This window comes from Oncorhynchus clarkii, chromosome 12 (genome assembly GCF_045791955.1).
Source record: "Oncorhynchus clarkii lewisi isolate Uvic-CL-2024 chromosome 12, UVic_Ocla_1.0, whole genome shotgun sequence".
NCBI classification, from domain to species: domain Eukaryota; kingdom Metazoa; phylum Chordata; class Actinopteri; order Salmoniformes; family Salmonidae; genus Oncorhynchus; species Oncorhynchus clarkii.
Window position 1 is genome coordinate 68953086 of NC_092158.1, and position 17075 is coordinate 68970160.

The 17075-nt window shown below is 41.9% G+C and overlaps 1 protein-coding gene across 1 annotated transcript; it reads left to right on the forward strand.

Moving 5' to 3' along the window:
* Nucleotides 1-18: 18 nt before the first annotated feature.
* Nucleotides 19-15471, forward strand: LOC139421136 (U3 small nucleolar RNA-associated protein 18 homolog). The gene is made up of 13 exons (XM_071171732.1): nucleotides 19-396; nucleotides 822-958; nucleotides 2246-2341; nucleotides 2429-2499; nucleotides 3513-3610; nucleotides 4089-4214; nucleotides 4512-4686; nucleotides 11049-11149; nucleotides 11283-11373; nucleotides 12846-12969; nucleotides 14123-14297; nucleotides 14496-14638; nucleotides 14777-15471. The coding sequence occupies exons 1-13, from the start codon at nucleotides 190-192 to the stop codon at nucleotides 14799-14801; spliced, it is 1569 nt and encodes a 522-aa protein (XP_071027833.1). The 5' UTR covers nucleotides 19-189; the 3' UTR covers nucleotides 14802-15471.
* Nucleotides 15472-17075: the final 1604 nt, after the last annotated feature.

The window sequence follows — 17075 nt, forward strand, 5'->3', positions numbered from 1 at the left end:
CACGCGTTGACTTTGCTCACAACTAACACAGCGTTGCAGCCAGCCCATGTGGAAAACATTGGGCGCATGAGGCATGTTATTGTAAAAGGCTAGCTAGCACATCTATGGGTCTACTGAATCTTGCTAAATTCTAGTGTATCCTGAGACAATTTACAATTCGTTTCATATGCTAAGGTATAAACGATAAACATGGACAAAGTCGGTATACACTCTAGAAAGGGGAGAGAGACGATGAAGAGAGTCTCTGAACCAGAGCCTGACTACGAGGAAGAAGTGTTAAAAAGACACAAAAACGCCCAAGCAGTGACTGTTTTAGGCGAAGAAGATGCATCTGTAAAACTTCTTGAATATCTTGTTTTTGGTGCTGAAGATGATCTTGTGGAAAGGCTCGTGGAGGTAGGAATTCATTAGTTACATCTAGGGTGTATTCATTATGCCGGTTCTGTAGCTTAACGTTTCGTCTGTTACAAAACGTTTTGCAACAACTCCAAACGCTCTTTAACGTGCCGTAAAATCTGTTGGGTTCTTAAACGGAAGTTGTAGTTCATTTTAATTTTACGGTTGCCATTCCAATCCGAAAAGTCGGCGTAATGAATACACCCCTGATTCCATACAGAATGACCCCTGCCTGCCAAGTTTTTCAGTGGATTATGTTGTCACATTGTCAGCATAGTATAGATGTAAATCCCAATATTGATTAATAGTTAGTTACAACCAGGTACTAGACTAATAATCTCCAGTGTCATATCCGTCAGTCACATATCATTTACTTTTTAGTTTCATTGCAGTCAGTTTTTATCAAATACATTTATTGTCAACAGGACAGAGAGGATGGCGGTGCCACACTTCTGGATGATGACGATTCCAGCGAATCCGATGTAGAGAATGAAGCACGGCTGACGGTTCAGACAACCAGGACAGCAGTGTGGGAGGATGATGATGATGATCTGGAGGAAGAGTTAGTACCTGGGACTGCAACGACGATGTCTTATTGTTTCTTTTCAGCATCATCATGTGCAATGCTTCTCACTTCATGTTACTACATTAGCTGTAGTCATGTAATCCTATTGTCAATTACATTGATATGTGAATCAAACATTGCTTGTAAGAGCAGTTACCAGTGATATGCATCTTTTCTCTTTTGAAGATGAATTGAAATGTATACATGGGCTCCAGTATGATACAGAAAGTAGTGCTTGACTTGGACTGAAATAGGTTCCGGTACTCATTTTGGGTGCCGATACTGTTTTATATTTAGGTGCAGGAGCGCCACAATACCTTTGAGCTAATATTTTATAAGATGAACAGGAGCTCAAGCAGTAGAACATTTGAGGTGCTGGTCCTCTGCTCCGGTGAGCTCCTACCCCAGTCAAGCACTCACTTGCAGGAATGACACGTTTTAGTTTGCAACGATTTGGTTTGATGAGAAGAACAAATCGATGCGATAAGATTTGGTGCTACAACATTTGTTGCATTAACACATTCATTTTCCATTCTAAATTCAAATCTGCTGATGGAGCTCATGGGCTGGGCCTCTCTGAGCTGGATCTGTTCGAGCTGACCTGTGTGTGTGTGTGTGTAAATGTCTATGGTGTATTTTGTCACCTGAGCTGAGCCATAAGGAAGTCTAGTGGGCATCTACCAACCCACTATCAGATTAGGGGGCTTTTTTGCGTAGACAGATTGACAGAAGTGGTAGCAGGTGAATGTTGAACTTTTGTTAAGCCTCGATCACACCTACAGAGTCATTGCGCAAAATGGTACGCAGCATCATCTGGGTGTGTGCAACAAAAGTTCAACATTCACCTTCCGGTGTACCAAAATGCAATGGTGCCGATCGAGGTGTTGTTGGTCAGTGTGCGAAGCAGCAGCGCACAGTTTGAGTAGGCTACTGACATTGCTTGGGGTTGTGTGGCATGCAAAATGACTTGTAGATCAATGACTGTCAACGCAGTTACATCCTTAGTTTGACGCTGAAGGAGAGGACGCATCAGCTTTCACAAAAGATCAGAGGCATTTTTGGAAGGTAGAAAGAAAGAAAGGAACACGAGCAAAACCTTTTTTTAGTGAACTGACACTTTAAAACGTTTGAATCGATTTTCTGACCGATGCATGGTCCATTTAGATCGATTTGTATCTTACGCATTTGAACCGGGAACTGATGCGTATCGGTGAGCGGTTACATCCCTAGCAGTTAACGTCACTATGTTTATTCTTCCATGACCTTTCTCTCCCATTTCTTAAGAGTGGACATGACACACCGGTTCCGTAGAGACCTGACCAAGAGTGACGCAGAGGCCAAGATGTCCAAACAGAAGTTACAGCAGAGGATGAAAGAACAGTAAGTGGATGTTAGTAACACAGCCATGGAGTAAATACCACTGGGATCTGGTGGTTCAAACTCACACTTCCAACACATTTTTGCCAGGTTCCAAAAAGCAATGGGTGGAATGCCGTCCTGGGCAGAGTCAAAAGTCAGGAAAAAGAATAAGAAAAAAGGTAAACTCACATTTTGGTAATCAACATCTATGGTCCATGTAATATGTTATGAGAGATGCCCCTCACTGATGATTACCTACTTGTTATGGGATTTTTATCAATAATGACTAAATGAGGTATACTGCACTATAACTGGCAAGAATTCTATCCTGTCTTTCTTGTAGTATTAAATAATGTTTGTTCATTAGGAAGGGGTTATATGGCATGTACCTAGGAAGAAAGGAAAGTATGTGGAGATAAGAGAGGACAGGGAGGGCTCCTCCAGAGTTATGGTGTCTGGGGGAGCCTGGAACTGTCAGCTGAGGGGTTATAAACTGTGGTTAGACTCATGTATGTATGTGTGTAGTTTAGGATGGTATAAGAAGGAATGTATTTGTGAAAACTTGAGAGCTCTCGCAAATAAATTGGGATCTGATCAATTGTGAGCTGGGAATTCTGTCTGTTTTATTTAAGACCAGAACTTTACAAACTCTGGGTATCAGACAGATAAATATAATTGGAATTTATGAACACTGATTAAATAATTACATGACACTACTATATAATGATGAGAGGGTATATAGCAGGGTTCCCCCAACTGACTGCCAAATATTGGTGATTTTATTTCGCCCTTCAAGTTTTCTGAGGTTATTAAAAAATATATATATATATATGTTTTTAACATAAAACTGTAAAAACACCAAGTCAGCTCCAAGTGATTTCATTTTGGAAATCTGTTCCAAAGTATTCCCACACATAAAAGATACACACTAAGTGTACAAAACATTATGAACACCTACTCTTTTCATGGTATAGACTGTTTGAAATGATTGCTTTAATAACATTGTATATATGTTTGGGCTTCTTGCCGTCAATTTGAAGTCTACAAATGATTTGTAATTATGTTTGGGCCCCCTGACCATCCGCTCAAGAAAAAATTGGCACGCTGCTGAATCTAGTTTATGATCCCTGGTGTATATAGTATACATTTGTGTCTTTTCAATGAAAGATGTGTATATTTTCAAAAACTAAAGATGACTCTGATGATGAAGATGAGGATGGAGATGACCTGATGAGGAAGACGGGCAACTTTGTTGGCTCATCTGACAGTCTTCCCAAAGGAATCATACGGGTGAGTTCTGTTCTCCTATCATCTCGCCACTACTAAATTTGAGATTAAGTTGGAGTAAAACAACCAGCTCTCTCTCTGAGTGCAAATGGGGACTCTAACCAGAGTTCTTTAGAGATTTGGGAGTTATAAAACCATGACATTTTCCAGTATTAGATCATGTGGTTTTCGCAATCGATATCACAATAGTGGGCTCCCGAGTGGCGCAGCGGTCTAAGGCACTGCATCTCAGTTCAAGAAGTGTCACTGCAGTCCCTGGTTCGAATCCAGGCTGTATCACATCCGGCCGTGATTGGGTGTCCCATAGAGCGCCGCACATTTGGCCCAGTGTTGTTCAGGTTTGGCCGGGGTAGGCCATCATTGTAAATAAGAATTTGTTCTTAACTGACATCCATAGTTAAATAAAATAGAGTATTTTCAACGTCATGTTTACATGTGATACTAGTACATTTTATGCTGGATGTATTTAACTCTCTTGCAGATGAAGAAGTGCCTACACGCCAACAACGACCGGCCGTCTGAGGACCGGCTGACCACGGTGCAGTTCCACCCCTCCGCCCAGGTTGTCATGACAGCAGGGCTCGACCAGTCCATCTCTCTGTTCCAGGTATTAATTTTACTCGTCAGCTTCAGTCTTCTCTCAGGCATTCTTGTGGCTGTCATCGTGAGACATAGTATAGGGAACGTCATAAACGGGCCAGTTGGGACTATATGCTTTTAATAATATCCTCCAGGTCTTTTGTTTGACCATACAAACTATACACCCCAAAAAAATACAAACTCTCAATGGACTACCAAAGTAGCCACCCTTTGCCTTGATGACAGCTTCGCACACTAACAGACAAGTTTGTACTTTAATGAATTACCTTCCACCTCACTCTAAATGTCCCTCCTTCCTCTCCAGGTTGATGGGAAGACCAACGCTAAGATTCAGAGTATTCACCTGGAGAAGTTCCCGGTGCACAAGGCCCAGTTCAGCGTGGACGGGGAGCAGGTGGTGGCCACCAGTTTCAGGAACAAGCTGTTTTACATCTACGACATGATGGAGGGCAAGGTCATCCCAGTCCACACTGTCAGAGGTGAGGAGGAGGAAGCAAAGAGGAGTCACTAGAACCCCAAGGCTGTTAGGTAGTAATCTAACCCGTTGGCTGTTAGGTAGTAATCTAACCCGTTGGCTGTTAGGTAGTAATCTAACCCGTTGGCTGTTAGGTAGTAATCTAACCCGTTGGCTGTTAGGTAGTAATCTAACCCGTTGGCTGTTAGGTAGTAATCTAACCCGTTGGCTGTTAGGTAGGGACATAGCCTTTTTATTACTAGGCTTGGGGGGTATTGAGATTGTCAATCCTTCATACCGACCTTGTGCCATCCCAGGATATAAGGCAATACTGGCACTGAACACAAACCCCACTGAGCCTCTGTAAACCGAAGGTTAGCAATGCTAACAAGTACATGTCAAATTTGATACAGTCTCTGACCTAAGTTATTTGCAGGACAGACATCCCCGCTCAAAGTTATACAAAAAAACAAAAAACACTCACAATTTGCTGCACACACAAAACAAATATTAGACGGCAATGCTCTTAATCCAGGAGGGCATTCTTTGCTGTTACCAGGAGAAGCTTGTTTTTTGCAAGAAGCTAACCAGCTATATAACTACTGTAAGTTAGCAAACTAAATGCACAACTGCAGAGTATTTAGCACATTTTAGACGGTTCAATTAATAGTTAGTTATAAGATATATTTTAATGCAATTTAATGGCGCCGGATATATATTTTATATTTAAGATTCTTCGAAATAGTCACCCTTTGTCTTGATGACAGCTTTGCACACTCTTGGCATTCTCTCAACCAGCTTTGTGAGGTAGTCACCTAGAATGCATTTCAATTAACAGGCGTGCCTTGTTAAATGTTAATTTGTGGGAATTTCTTTCCTTAATCCGTTTGAGCCAATTAGTTGTGTTGTGACAAGGTAGGGGTTGTATACAGAAGAGACCTATTTGGTAAAAGACCAAGTCCATATTATGGCAAGAATAATCAAAGAGAAATGACAGTCCATCATTACTTTAAGACATGAAGGTTAGTCAATCCAGAAAATGTCAAGAACTTTGAAAGTTTCTTCAAGTGCAGTCGCAAAAGCCATCAAGCGCTATGATGAAACTGGCTCTCATGCGGACCACCACAGGAAAGGAAGACCCAGTGTTACCTCTGCTGCAGAGGATAAGTTCATTAGAGTTAACTGCGCCTTAGATTGCAGCCCAAATAAATTATACCTCACAGAGTTCAAGTAACAGACACATCTCAACAACAACTGTTCAGAGGAGACTGCGTTGAGTCAGGCCTTCATGGTTGAATTGCTGCAATGAAACCGCTAGACTTGCTTGGGCCAAGAAACACGAGCAATGGACATTAGACCGGATAAAATCTGTACTTTGGTCTGATGAGTCCAAATTTGAGATTATTGGTTCCAACCGCTGTGTCTTTGAGTCAGAGTAGGTGAACGGATGATCTCCGCATGTGTAGTTCCCACCGTGAAGCATGGAGGTGGTGGTGTGGTAGTGCTTTGCTGGTGATGCTGTCAGTGATTTATTTAGAATTCAAGGCATACTTAACCAGCATGGCTACCACAGCATTCTGCAGTGATACGCCATCCCCATCTGGTTTGCGCTTAGTGGGACTATCATTTGTTTTTCAACAGGACAATGACCTAACACACCTCCAGGCTGTGTAAGGGCTATTTGACCAAGAAGGAGAGTGATGGAGTGCTGCATCAGATGACCTGGCCTCCACAATCACCCGACCTCAACCCAATTGAGATGGTTTGGGATGATTTGGACTGTAGAGCGAAGGAAAAGCAGCCAACAAGTGCTCAGCATATGTGGTAACTCCGTCAATACTGTTGGAAAATCATTCCAGGTGAAGCTGGTTGAGAGAATGCCAAAAGTGTGCAAAGCTGTCATCAAGGCAAAGGGTGGCTACTTTGAAGAATCTAAAATCTATTTTGATTTGTTTACAAATTTTGGGGTTCCTGCATGATTCCATATGTTATTTTATAGTTTTGATGTCTTCTCTATTCAACTATGATGAAAATAGTAAAAAAAAATAATAAACCCTTGAATGAGTTGGTGTAAGTTGGGGTGCCTTGTAAGAATCCGACAGCGAGTGGATCAGTCCTATTAGCCAACGTGCAATTATTGGATAATAAACTCAGATCTAGACTATCCTACCAACGGGACATTAAAAACTGTAATATCTTGTGTTTCACAAGTCGTGGCTGAACAACGGCATGGATAACATACAGCTGGCTGGGTTTTCCGTGCAAGGGGTGGCAGTCTGTCTATTTGTCAATAACAGCTGGTGCACAAATTCTGATATTAACTAAGTCTCAAGGTTTAGTTCGCCTGAGGTAGAGTATCTCATGTTAAGCTTTAGACCACACTATTTATTTAGCTGTCTATTTACCACTACAAACCGATGCTGGCACTAAGATCGCACTCAACGAGCTGTATAAGGCCATAAGCAAATAAGAAAATGCTTATCCAGAGGCGGCGCTACTAGTGGCCGGGGACTTTAATGCAGGGAAACTTAAATCCTTTTGACTTCATTTCTACTAGCATGTGCAACCAGAAGGTAAAAAAAAAAAACTCTAGCCCATTTTTACACCACACTCAGAGGCGTGTACAAAGCTCTCCCTCGCCCTCCATTTGGCAAATCTGACCATAATTCTATCCTCCAGATTCCTGCCTACAGGAATGCCTAATCGCTCAATACGGAAGTGGTCAGATGACGCAGATTCTAAGCGTCAGGACTGTTTTGCTAGCACAGACTGGAATATGTTTTGGGATTCTTCTGATGGCATTGAGTACACAACATCAGTCACTGGCTTCATCAATAAGTGCATCGATGATGTCGTCCACACAGTAACCGTACGTACTGTGGCGGTTTCGGTGCCATGATCTGGTAAGGCAGGGTTTACACATACAAACACACACCACCAGTCCATGGGAAGGGTTAACACGGTTTATTTTTTCAGGTACCTGCAAGGTTCCTGATATACAAAACTCAATCAAAGTAAATACGTCGTCACCAGTGAAAGGTCCTCCACTCTTGGTCTTTGGGGTTCACTCCTTGTTGAAATCTCCAGTTCCATTATTCTAGTAAACCACTTCCTCCACCGTATGCTCAGTCTCTCCAATAGCCACCTCCTCGTTCACCTGCCTGGGTCAAAGGAAAGACAAAGAAAGCAAACCCAGGGCGCGGTTAAGTAGAGGCCCATGATTGGATTTATCTGTCTGCCGTTTAGTCTCTAATTACAACTGGAGACAGGTGTGGCTGTTCTACTGCAGTCTGGCAGTTTCACCTGAGCTGTCCATGGTCCTGGCAGCCAGAAAACACAGACATCTTGCAGGCACATAACGTCCATCCACCAAACAACCCCTGAAACCACTACAGTACATAAGCCAAGGATTACAGGCAACATCCGGACTGAGCTAAAGAGTAGAGCTGCCACTTTCAAGGAGTGGGATTCTAACCCAGACGTTTATTAGAAATCCTGCTCTGCCCTACTCCGAACCATCAAACAGGCAAAAAGTCAATACAGGACTAAGATTGAATCTTACTACACTGGCTTCGACGCTCGTCGGATGTGGCAGGGCTTGCAAACTATTACGAACTACAAAGGGAAGCACAGCCGCGAGCTGCCCAGTGACACAAGCGAACCAGACAAGCTAAATGACTTCTATGCGCGCTTCAAGACAAGCAACACTGAAGCACGCAAGAGAGCACCAGTTGTTCCGGACGACTGTGTGATCACGCTCTCCGCAGCTGATGTGAGTTTGAATTTGACCCCTTTTTCTCCCCAATTTCGTGGTAGCCAATTCTTTTAGTAGCTACTATCTTGTCTCATCGCTACAACTCCCGTACGGGCTCAGGAGAGACGAAGGTTGAAAGTCAACCCAACCAAGCCGCACTGCTTCTTAACACAGCGCGCATCCAACCCAGAAGCCAGCAGCACCAATGTGTCGGAGGATACACCGTGCACCTGGCAACCTTGGTTAGCGCGCACTGCGCCCGGCCCGCCACAGGAGTCGCTGGTGCGCGATGAGACAAGGACATCCCTACCGGCCAAGCCCTCCCTAACCCGGACGACGCTAGGCCAATTGTGCGTCGCCCCACGGACCTCCCGGTCGCGGCCGGTTACGACAGAGCCTGGGCGCGAACCCAGAATCTCTGATGGCACTGAGTAAGATCTTTAAACATGTCAACATTCACAAGACCGCAGGGCCAGACGGATTACGAGGATGTGAACTCCGAGCATGCGCTGACCAACTGGCAAGTGTCTTCACTGATCTTTTCAACCAGTCCCTGACCAACATGTTTCAAGCAGGCCACCATAGTTTCTGTGCCCAAGAACACCAAGGTAACCTGCCTAAAATGACTACCGACCCGTAGCACTCACGTCTGTAGCCATGCAGTGCTTTGAAAGGCTGGTCATGGCTCACATCAACAGCATCACATACCATCCAATTCACATACCATCCTAACAGATCCACGGATGATGCAATCTCTGTTGCACTCCTCACTGCTCTTTCCCACCTGGACAAATGTAATGTTAGAATGCTATTCATTGAATACAGCTCAGCGTTCAACACCATATTGCCCTCATCACTCAGCTAAGGACCCTGGGCCTAAACACCTCCCTCTGCAACTGGATCCTGGACTTCCTGACGGGCCTCCCCCAGGTGGTAAGGGTAGGTAACAACAGATCCGCCACGCTGATCCTCGAGGGGCGCCTGCTCAGTCCCCTCGTGTACTCCCTGTTCACCCATGACTGCATGGCCAAGCACGACTCCAACAACATCATTAAGTTTGCCGACGACACAACGTTGGTAGGCCTGATCACTGACAACGATGAGACAGCCTATAGAGAGGTCGCAAGAGACCTGGCAGTGTGGTGCCAGGATAACAACCTCTCCCTCAACGTGATCAAGACAAAGGAGATGATCGTGGACTACAGGAAAAGGAGGGTTGAGTACGCCCCCATTCTTATCGACGGGGCTGTAGTGGAGCATGTTGAGAGCTTCAAGTTCCTTGGTGTCCACATCACCAACAAACTGTCATGGTCCAAACACACCAAGACAGAGAGCACGACAAAACCTATTCCCCCTCAGGAGACTGAAAAGATTTGGCATTGGTCCTCAGATCCTCAAAGTTTTACAGCCGCCTGGTATGGCAACTGCTCAGCCTCCGACCGCAAGGGACTACAAAGGGTAGTGTTTATGGCCCAGTACGTCACTGGAGCCAATCTTCCTGCCATCCAGAACCTTACCTGGGAGCATGCAGTGTGCAGCGTTTTCCTTTCTGTTTTCCATGAGTTTGCTTACAACTCCAGCACCCTTGGAAAGTACCTGGATGTGCGTATGTTCTTCAGCTTTTGTACATATTACCTCGCCAAACCTGGGCCCCGCACATTGACTCTGTACCGGTACCCCCTGTGTTTAGCCTCGTTAGTTATTTTATCATAATTTATGATATGTAATTTTTCTATTTTATTTGTTGATTTGAGTGAACACTTTTTCTTAACTGCATTGTTGGTTAAGGGCTTGTAAGTAAGCAATTCACTGCAAGGTCTACACCTGTTGTATTCGGCGCATGTGACAAAACATTTTATTTGATATCTAGCTGGCAACTATTTAGTTGTGTAACAAGGGGAAAGGGAGATACCTAGTCAGTTGTACAACTGAACGTATTCAACTGAAATGTGTCTTACGCATTTAACCCAACCCCTTTTAATTCCGAGAGGTGCGGGGTGCTGCCTTAATCGGCATCAACGGCGCCTGGGGAACAGTGGGTTAACTGCCTTACTCGGGGGCAGAACGACAGAATTTTGACTTGTCAGCTCTGGGATTCGATCCAGCAACCTTTTGGTTACTGGACCAACTCTCCTACCTGCCAGGCTTACCTGCCGCCCCTAGATCACCTGGCACGTGGTGCAAAACATTGAGCGACTCACAAGGCTCCAGTCTCTCGTCGGTGTGCTTGTAAACCAAACATCATGTGACTGGGAACTACCGGTAAGCTTCATAATGAAACATTATGTGACCGGGGGAAATGAAGAATGGGAACTGCTTTATCTCCTAACGTTTTGCTCAAATGGACTGCAGGTATTTACTTAAAAAGTAGCTACAAATATTAAAATGTATAAAAAATAAAGTTTCAACTGTATTGACGGTATTGAAAACCATCCCCTGGCTATTTCCAAATACCCTGTTATACGGTATACCGCCCAAGCCTAGTTGTTACCGAGCAAATTAGTGTGTTCTGTGATTGGTTTAAAGATAAAATCACTGTATATTCTCAGCCAGACTGTTCTTTTTTTAAATGGGTAGTGGGTGAGTGACTGGTTGTGTGATTGAGTGCAGTAACAAATATTGTTGTCCCTTAGGTCTGAGGGAACAGAGAGTGAAAGAGTTTGAAGTCTCCCCTGATGGAGAATCCCTCCTTCTCACTGGCACCTCTGGATACCTCCACGTGTTAACAATGAAGGTAGGTGATTGTAGATGGCAAATTCCTGGTATACCATGCATCCAAAATGGATCTAAACACAAGACTCCGTTTTGGATCCGGTGCATACATGCATTGCATAAATGTCTGTATATTCTCACTGTTGTTTTTTCAGACAAAGGAGGTCGTGAACAGCATGAAGATCAACGGAAACATCGCAGGAGTGGCTTTCTCCCACGACGGCAGCAAAGTCTTCACCAATTCTGGTGGGTTTTTACCCTGGTCTAAAAAGACACACAGCCTAGCATCCCAATCACATCCTAAAACCTTTTTTAGTTGAGTTTAGTTAATTGCTGCGATATGTGACTTTTTGGGCGACCTGACCAAATTCACATAGAAATGTGAGTTATAGATCTGTCATTCTCTTTGGAAGCAGTAGATTTGTTGTATGTGCGATATTTCTATGCTTTTACTTTTGGTTTTATACAGCTTCAAACAAGCTTCAAACAATATTTTTGTTTATGGAAAATATATTTAACAGAGATGGTACAATGATTCTCAGTGGTCCTAGTCAGTCACCAAACATTTCTGTAAAAAAACAACAACGATAAATCCTTGTGCTCCTATTATTTTGTATTTGTTTTGTGCTGTTGGTGGTAGCCCTAACACTGGGAAGGCAAAGTGTTCCCATTTTGAAAAATATCATGTGTCGGAAGGTAGAACTCCACTTACCCGGCAGGCCCAAAGATCAAATCAAGTGCACCTACAAGCCTACCTCTGGCCAATCAGATAGCTCAGATCACTGTGTATGCAGTGAAGCCATAGATGGTAAAAAGAAGCCTCGAGCGCACAGCAAAGTTGATACTGAGATTTCAAAACTTTTAAAACCATGACTGCAGTATAGCAAAGTGTTATTAGCGGTGTGCCTCTTTTTTTTATATAGAGTAATATTGCACTAAGTGGCCATGGGATAAACAACATGAATTGGTGCATGAGGCAGAAATGAGTTTCACCACTGCTCTCTCCTTCCCCTCAGACTGACCATCATGCAGGTCATCAGTCCAGTAAAATAAATAAAAGCAAATGATTATGCTCACTCAGCTGTGCCTCAAGTAATACAGCAAATGATCTATTACCAGTGTGATCATATACCTACAATTTTGAAATATAATGTCAAAATGGTCTGAGAAGAACAACATTAGCAGGGCAATTCAAGCATAGCCAGTATGCAGTGATAAAGTATTGGGCATATTTTATTTTGACCTTTTATTTAACTAGGCAAGTCAGTTAAGAACAAATTATTTTTTTCAATGACGGCCTAGTGGGTTAACTGCCTTGTTCAGAACGACAGATTTTTACCTTGTCAGCTCTGGGATTTGATCTGGCAACTTTTCGGTTACTAGTCTAACGATCTAACCACTAGGCTACCTGCCTCCCCAAAATATAGCCTACTACAAACCTAATTGCTACAGAACAGTTTTTAATAGGTTAATGGTTCAGGCTTTTGTGTTTTGTCATGTTTAAAAAATAAAATACAAATCTGAGCGGTAGATCTTGGCTTGTATTTTGACTCAAGGTGACCACTGCCCTGGTGATCACTGCTTGTTTTGTCACAAACTGAAATTAGGCAAACTATTAGCATTTTAGCAAAAATAAATGGCAGATTGAGTTCTGCATATTGCACCTTTTAAAGCTGTACATGGGTACCTGTATGTACTAAACCTTTTTGATGTTGCAGAGGAGGGTGAGGTGTATATATGGGACATGAGGAGCAGTAAATGCCTGAACAGGTTCACAGATGATGGCTGTGTGAGTGGGACCTCCATAGCTGCATCCAAGAACGGACAGTATCTGGCCTGCGGGTGAGTCAGCCATTTTGTTTTCAACATTTTCCCCGTCGTTTTGTGACATAAGGTTGTTGGTGGGTAGCTCATTTATTCATTCAACTATTTCCTTGCTGATATGATTCAGCAGCGATTGTGATCAAACCATTGCAATGTTTGTGTATTGTCCTGTTTGTCTTGCTTCAGATGTCTTTTTTTGTTTGTTTTTATGTATGATTTTGCCACAAAACCTTCAGGATAGTTGGGTCGTTCCACCAATTAGGTGTCTTTTTTAAGAAGTGTACCAAATGTTAACATTCTGTCATAAAGAGCACGTTCAACTTAATAAAAAACATGTTTTCCCACTTTAAGCGTTTAAATAAAACATTTATAGTTAGTGCCAAATAAAGTAACAGGGTAGACGATTTCATCTTTAATCAGCCGTACATTTCCTCGTGACAGGGGGAATGGAATCTTGTTTTGTGCAACAGGAAGTGTTCATTAAATGCAAGCTTCACAAAAGAACATTAGTTAACATGTCTAGCCTGTCTATCCATGGGTAACAGGGTTGACATGTTATGCTCGATCCGCTCAGTTTTCCACCACAACACATGAGAAAATGTCCAAAAAGAGTAGAACCATCTCACCTGCTTTTATTCTGATTTGACTATTAGGTGTTCTATGGGGGGGGATATTTTAAAAGGAATAGTTTCACTATATTAAAACGAGAATTCAGTTCAAGCATCATGGTTGATCTTAAAATGAAGGACAGATGTAAATGAATCACATTAAATAAATTATCTTCAGAAGGATAACAAAATAGTGTTGTAGAATGATGGTGAAACTTGAAGAAATGTTTGGGTTAAGTGGGTTAAAATCTTCCTAGAGGTGACACATGGTTGACGGAGGGACATGTCAAAATGCAGATTTTTTGGCACGTAAGCAAGTCTTTATTCATATTTTTTTTTAAAAACAGATTGATTGAATTCTCCATGTGGTCTAAATTAAAGGGCACCTAATTTAATATAACAGGCTTTTAAAATGTAATACTTGTGCACAATTTCTACTTAAAATATCAAAGGGATGCAAAAGGCACCCATTTTGTGTAAAAACCCAATTATATTTTTTCATATAGTATACCTGTAGCAGACAAGTTTTTCACATTCTTTTTCTACCGTTTCTATTATCTCAGGTCAGCGGCAGGTGTGGTGAACGTGTACTCCCAGGAGGAGTGTATGCGGCAGAACAACCCAAAGCCTCTGAAGGCCATCATGAACCTGGTGACCTCCGCCACCTCTCTCCGCTTCAACCCCACCTCCGAGATCCTGGCCATCGCCTCCAGGGCTGACGACGAGGCTGCCCGATTGGTCAGTCTCTCTCTCTCTCACACACACCTAATGTTGTCTTTGTCATCATTACAGCTACACCTGGTCTCTTGTAAAATAGGAGGTTTTATCGCAGCATGACTTGGGTAGTAATAAAGTTTGAATTGATTTAAAATGAAGTAAAACCATGTCACTCTTTCACTGTCATCAAGTGTCATGTGTCTACCCTTCTCATTTCAGGTTCATATCCCCAGCTTCACAGTGTTCTCCAACTTCCCCATGTTCCAGAGGAAAACCATATACAGAGCCCACCGCCTGGACTTCTCCCCAAACAGCGGCTTCTTCTCCATGGCCAACAACAAGGGCCATGCCCCTCTCTTCAGGTGAGTCTCTTGTTTTTCCTTTTTTTTTTTTTGTATATTTTTCTCGGACTGCAGAAAATAAAAACATCATCATTGATACAAATAAATAACAAAATATCAGAATTATAATTTGGTTTAATTTTCTCAACTACATTTCAGGTTGTTGCATTACAAAACCTTTTGATGAAGAGCATCCCAAGCAGGCTCGTAATCAACATCAAGACACCAAGCTCCCTCAATACAACTACCATTGTCTTCAAGAAGATATTTTACAATGAAAAGGACTTGAATTGAGATATCGGTTATGCTTATTACATCTATGAAAGTGTCACAGCAAGATACCATGTCTTCGTTATCCTGTTTTTTCCCCCCCTTCAAATTTGAGTAATTACATTTTTTTTTAGTGTTCTGTTTTCAAAATGCACATCCTGTATATTTCTTTCTGTCTACTTTAGGGTTTTACAAATTGTTTGTCTAATGGATAAAATACAACTTAATTTCCTTGATACTTGGCTATTTTTTTTCTTTCTGTTTCTAGATATCTTGGCGAACAATAACATGATAGATTGACTATAATGCTTAAACTAGTATAGAAAAGCTGTCAAACTTGTATGCACTATAGCCCCATTAGTCTATTCTCTGTTGCCCTGAGAATCTGTTTGCTACCACTGTGAATTCCATCTTGACCAAAGCTGATAGTGTTAATTCCGCATTTTGTTGTTACAGCCTAAATTCTAAATTGATTTTTTTTTTTTTGCCAATCTACACACAATACCTGATAATGACAAAGTGAAAACATGTTTTTGAAATTTTTGCAAATATATTGAAAATGAAATGCAGCAATATCTCATTTACATAAGTACTCTGCCTAGAGCTGGACCTCTGACCAAACTGATGAAAAAAGTCAAGGGGTATGAATACTTTCTGAAGGAACAGCCTATCTGACCCAGTTTATCAGCAGAACAAGACCACGGCCAGAAAGGCACATCAGAAAGGGAAGCTAATATCAACCCTTACTTTGCATTCATGCTTACATTATGGCTCAAGAACAGTTATTGAGGGTGCTATTCGCACTGTGAAATTGCATGTTTTTTTGTTTTTTTTACTACACCGAAGGGACCTACCTCCCTGCTGAGCCACAGCTTTGAGAGAAACACATACACCTACAGACCTCAAATGAATGACAGTCACAGCACCATGTGTTACATACTTTAGATCCTCCTTTATGACGTCAGTCAGGATAGGCAGCATTCCAACACCTACATTTCTCATTAGTAAAAGCACTGTGTCCTCCCCAAGGCGTCGTTGTCGTTTGTATCTGCATTCAGCCAAATCATATCTCCCCTTGTGTTTAAGTGCGTTTTTATCACATTTATTGTTTTGGTCTGTCCTGAGGTATTTCTGTAATATAATAGGCTGGAGAAATGTCTTTATGATGAATGAACCTTAACACCAAACAAACAAAAGTGTTTTCCCCTGTAGTCCCCCTAATGCAGAAACTAACAAACTATAACGGGTGGGAAGTACTGAAACAAATAATGAGCCTCATCAGCATTTTACTTTGTTTTTGTTCTCATGAGGGTGTCTTGAGAGTCAATAAATATATTTGCCCTGCAGGTCAGACATGGAACATAGCTGCAATTGTGAAATGAATGGTAATTTGTGTAAATATAGTTTTAGGATCAACACAGGTTCTGTCTATTCTCTGGTCTGTCTGACTAATTTACAGATTGCGATTTCAGCAGCAGGTTGCAGCTGTGTAGTTGATGAATCTCTGAAAATAATCACAAACTCATTGATCTGTCTCTTATGAATATATGTGCTAGTAGCAAAATTATCTACAGTATTTAGCAATATCTTCTTACACAGTATGTCTCTTTTTCACACGCATTTTAGAAATACAGTGCCTTTAAAAAGTATTCACACCCCTTGACTTTTTCCACATTTTGTTGTGTTACAAAGTGGGATTAAAAATGATTTAATTGTCATATTTTGTCAATGATCTACACAAAATATACTCTAACTGGCACAAAAATTATACTTTTGTTATATTAATGGAAAATAAAATAATATATTTTGATTAGGTAAGTATTCAAACCACTGAGTCAATGCATGTTAGAATCAACTTTGGCAGCGATTACAGCTCTGAGTCTTTCTGGGTAAGTCTCTTAGAGCTTTACAAACCAGGATTGTACAATATTTGCCCATTTGTTATTTTAAAAATTAATCAAGCTCTGTCAAGGTGGTTATTGATCATTGCTAGATAGCATTTTTCAAGTCTTGCCATAGAAGATGTTCCTAATGTTTGGTATACTCAGTGTATATTTGGCCTTGTGTTTCAGGTTCCTGGTCTTCCTGAAAGGTGGATTGGTCTCCCAGTGTCTGTTGGAAAGCAGACTGAACCAGGTTCTCCTTTAGGACTTTGCCTGTGCTTAGCCCTATTCTTTTTATTTTTATC

Excerpts from the sequence above, each read along its gene's own strand:
- LOC139421136 (XM_071171732.1), top strand. The coding sequence starts at position 190 with ATGGACAAAGTCGGTATACACTCTAGAAAGGGGAGAGAGACGATGAAG. Across the intron at positions 2,500-3,512 it reads GAAAAAGAATAAGAAAAAAG|ATGACTCTGATGATGAAGAT; the intron begins GTAAACTCACAT and ends CAAAAACTAAAG. Across the intron at positions 11,150-11,282 it reads TCCACGTGTTAACAATGAAG|ACAAAGGAGGTCGTGAACAG; the intron begins GTAGGTGATTGT and ends TTGTTTTTTCAG.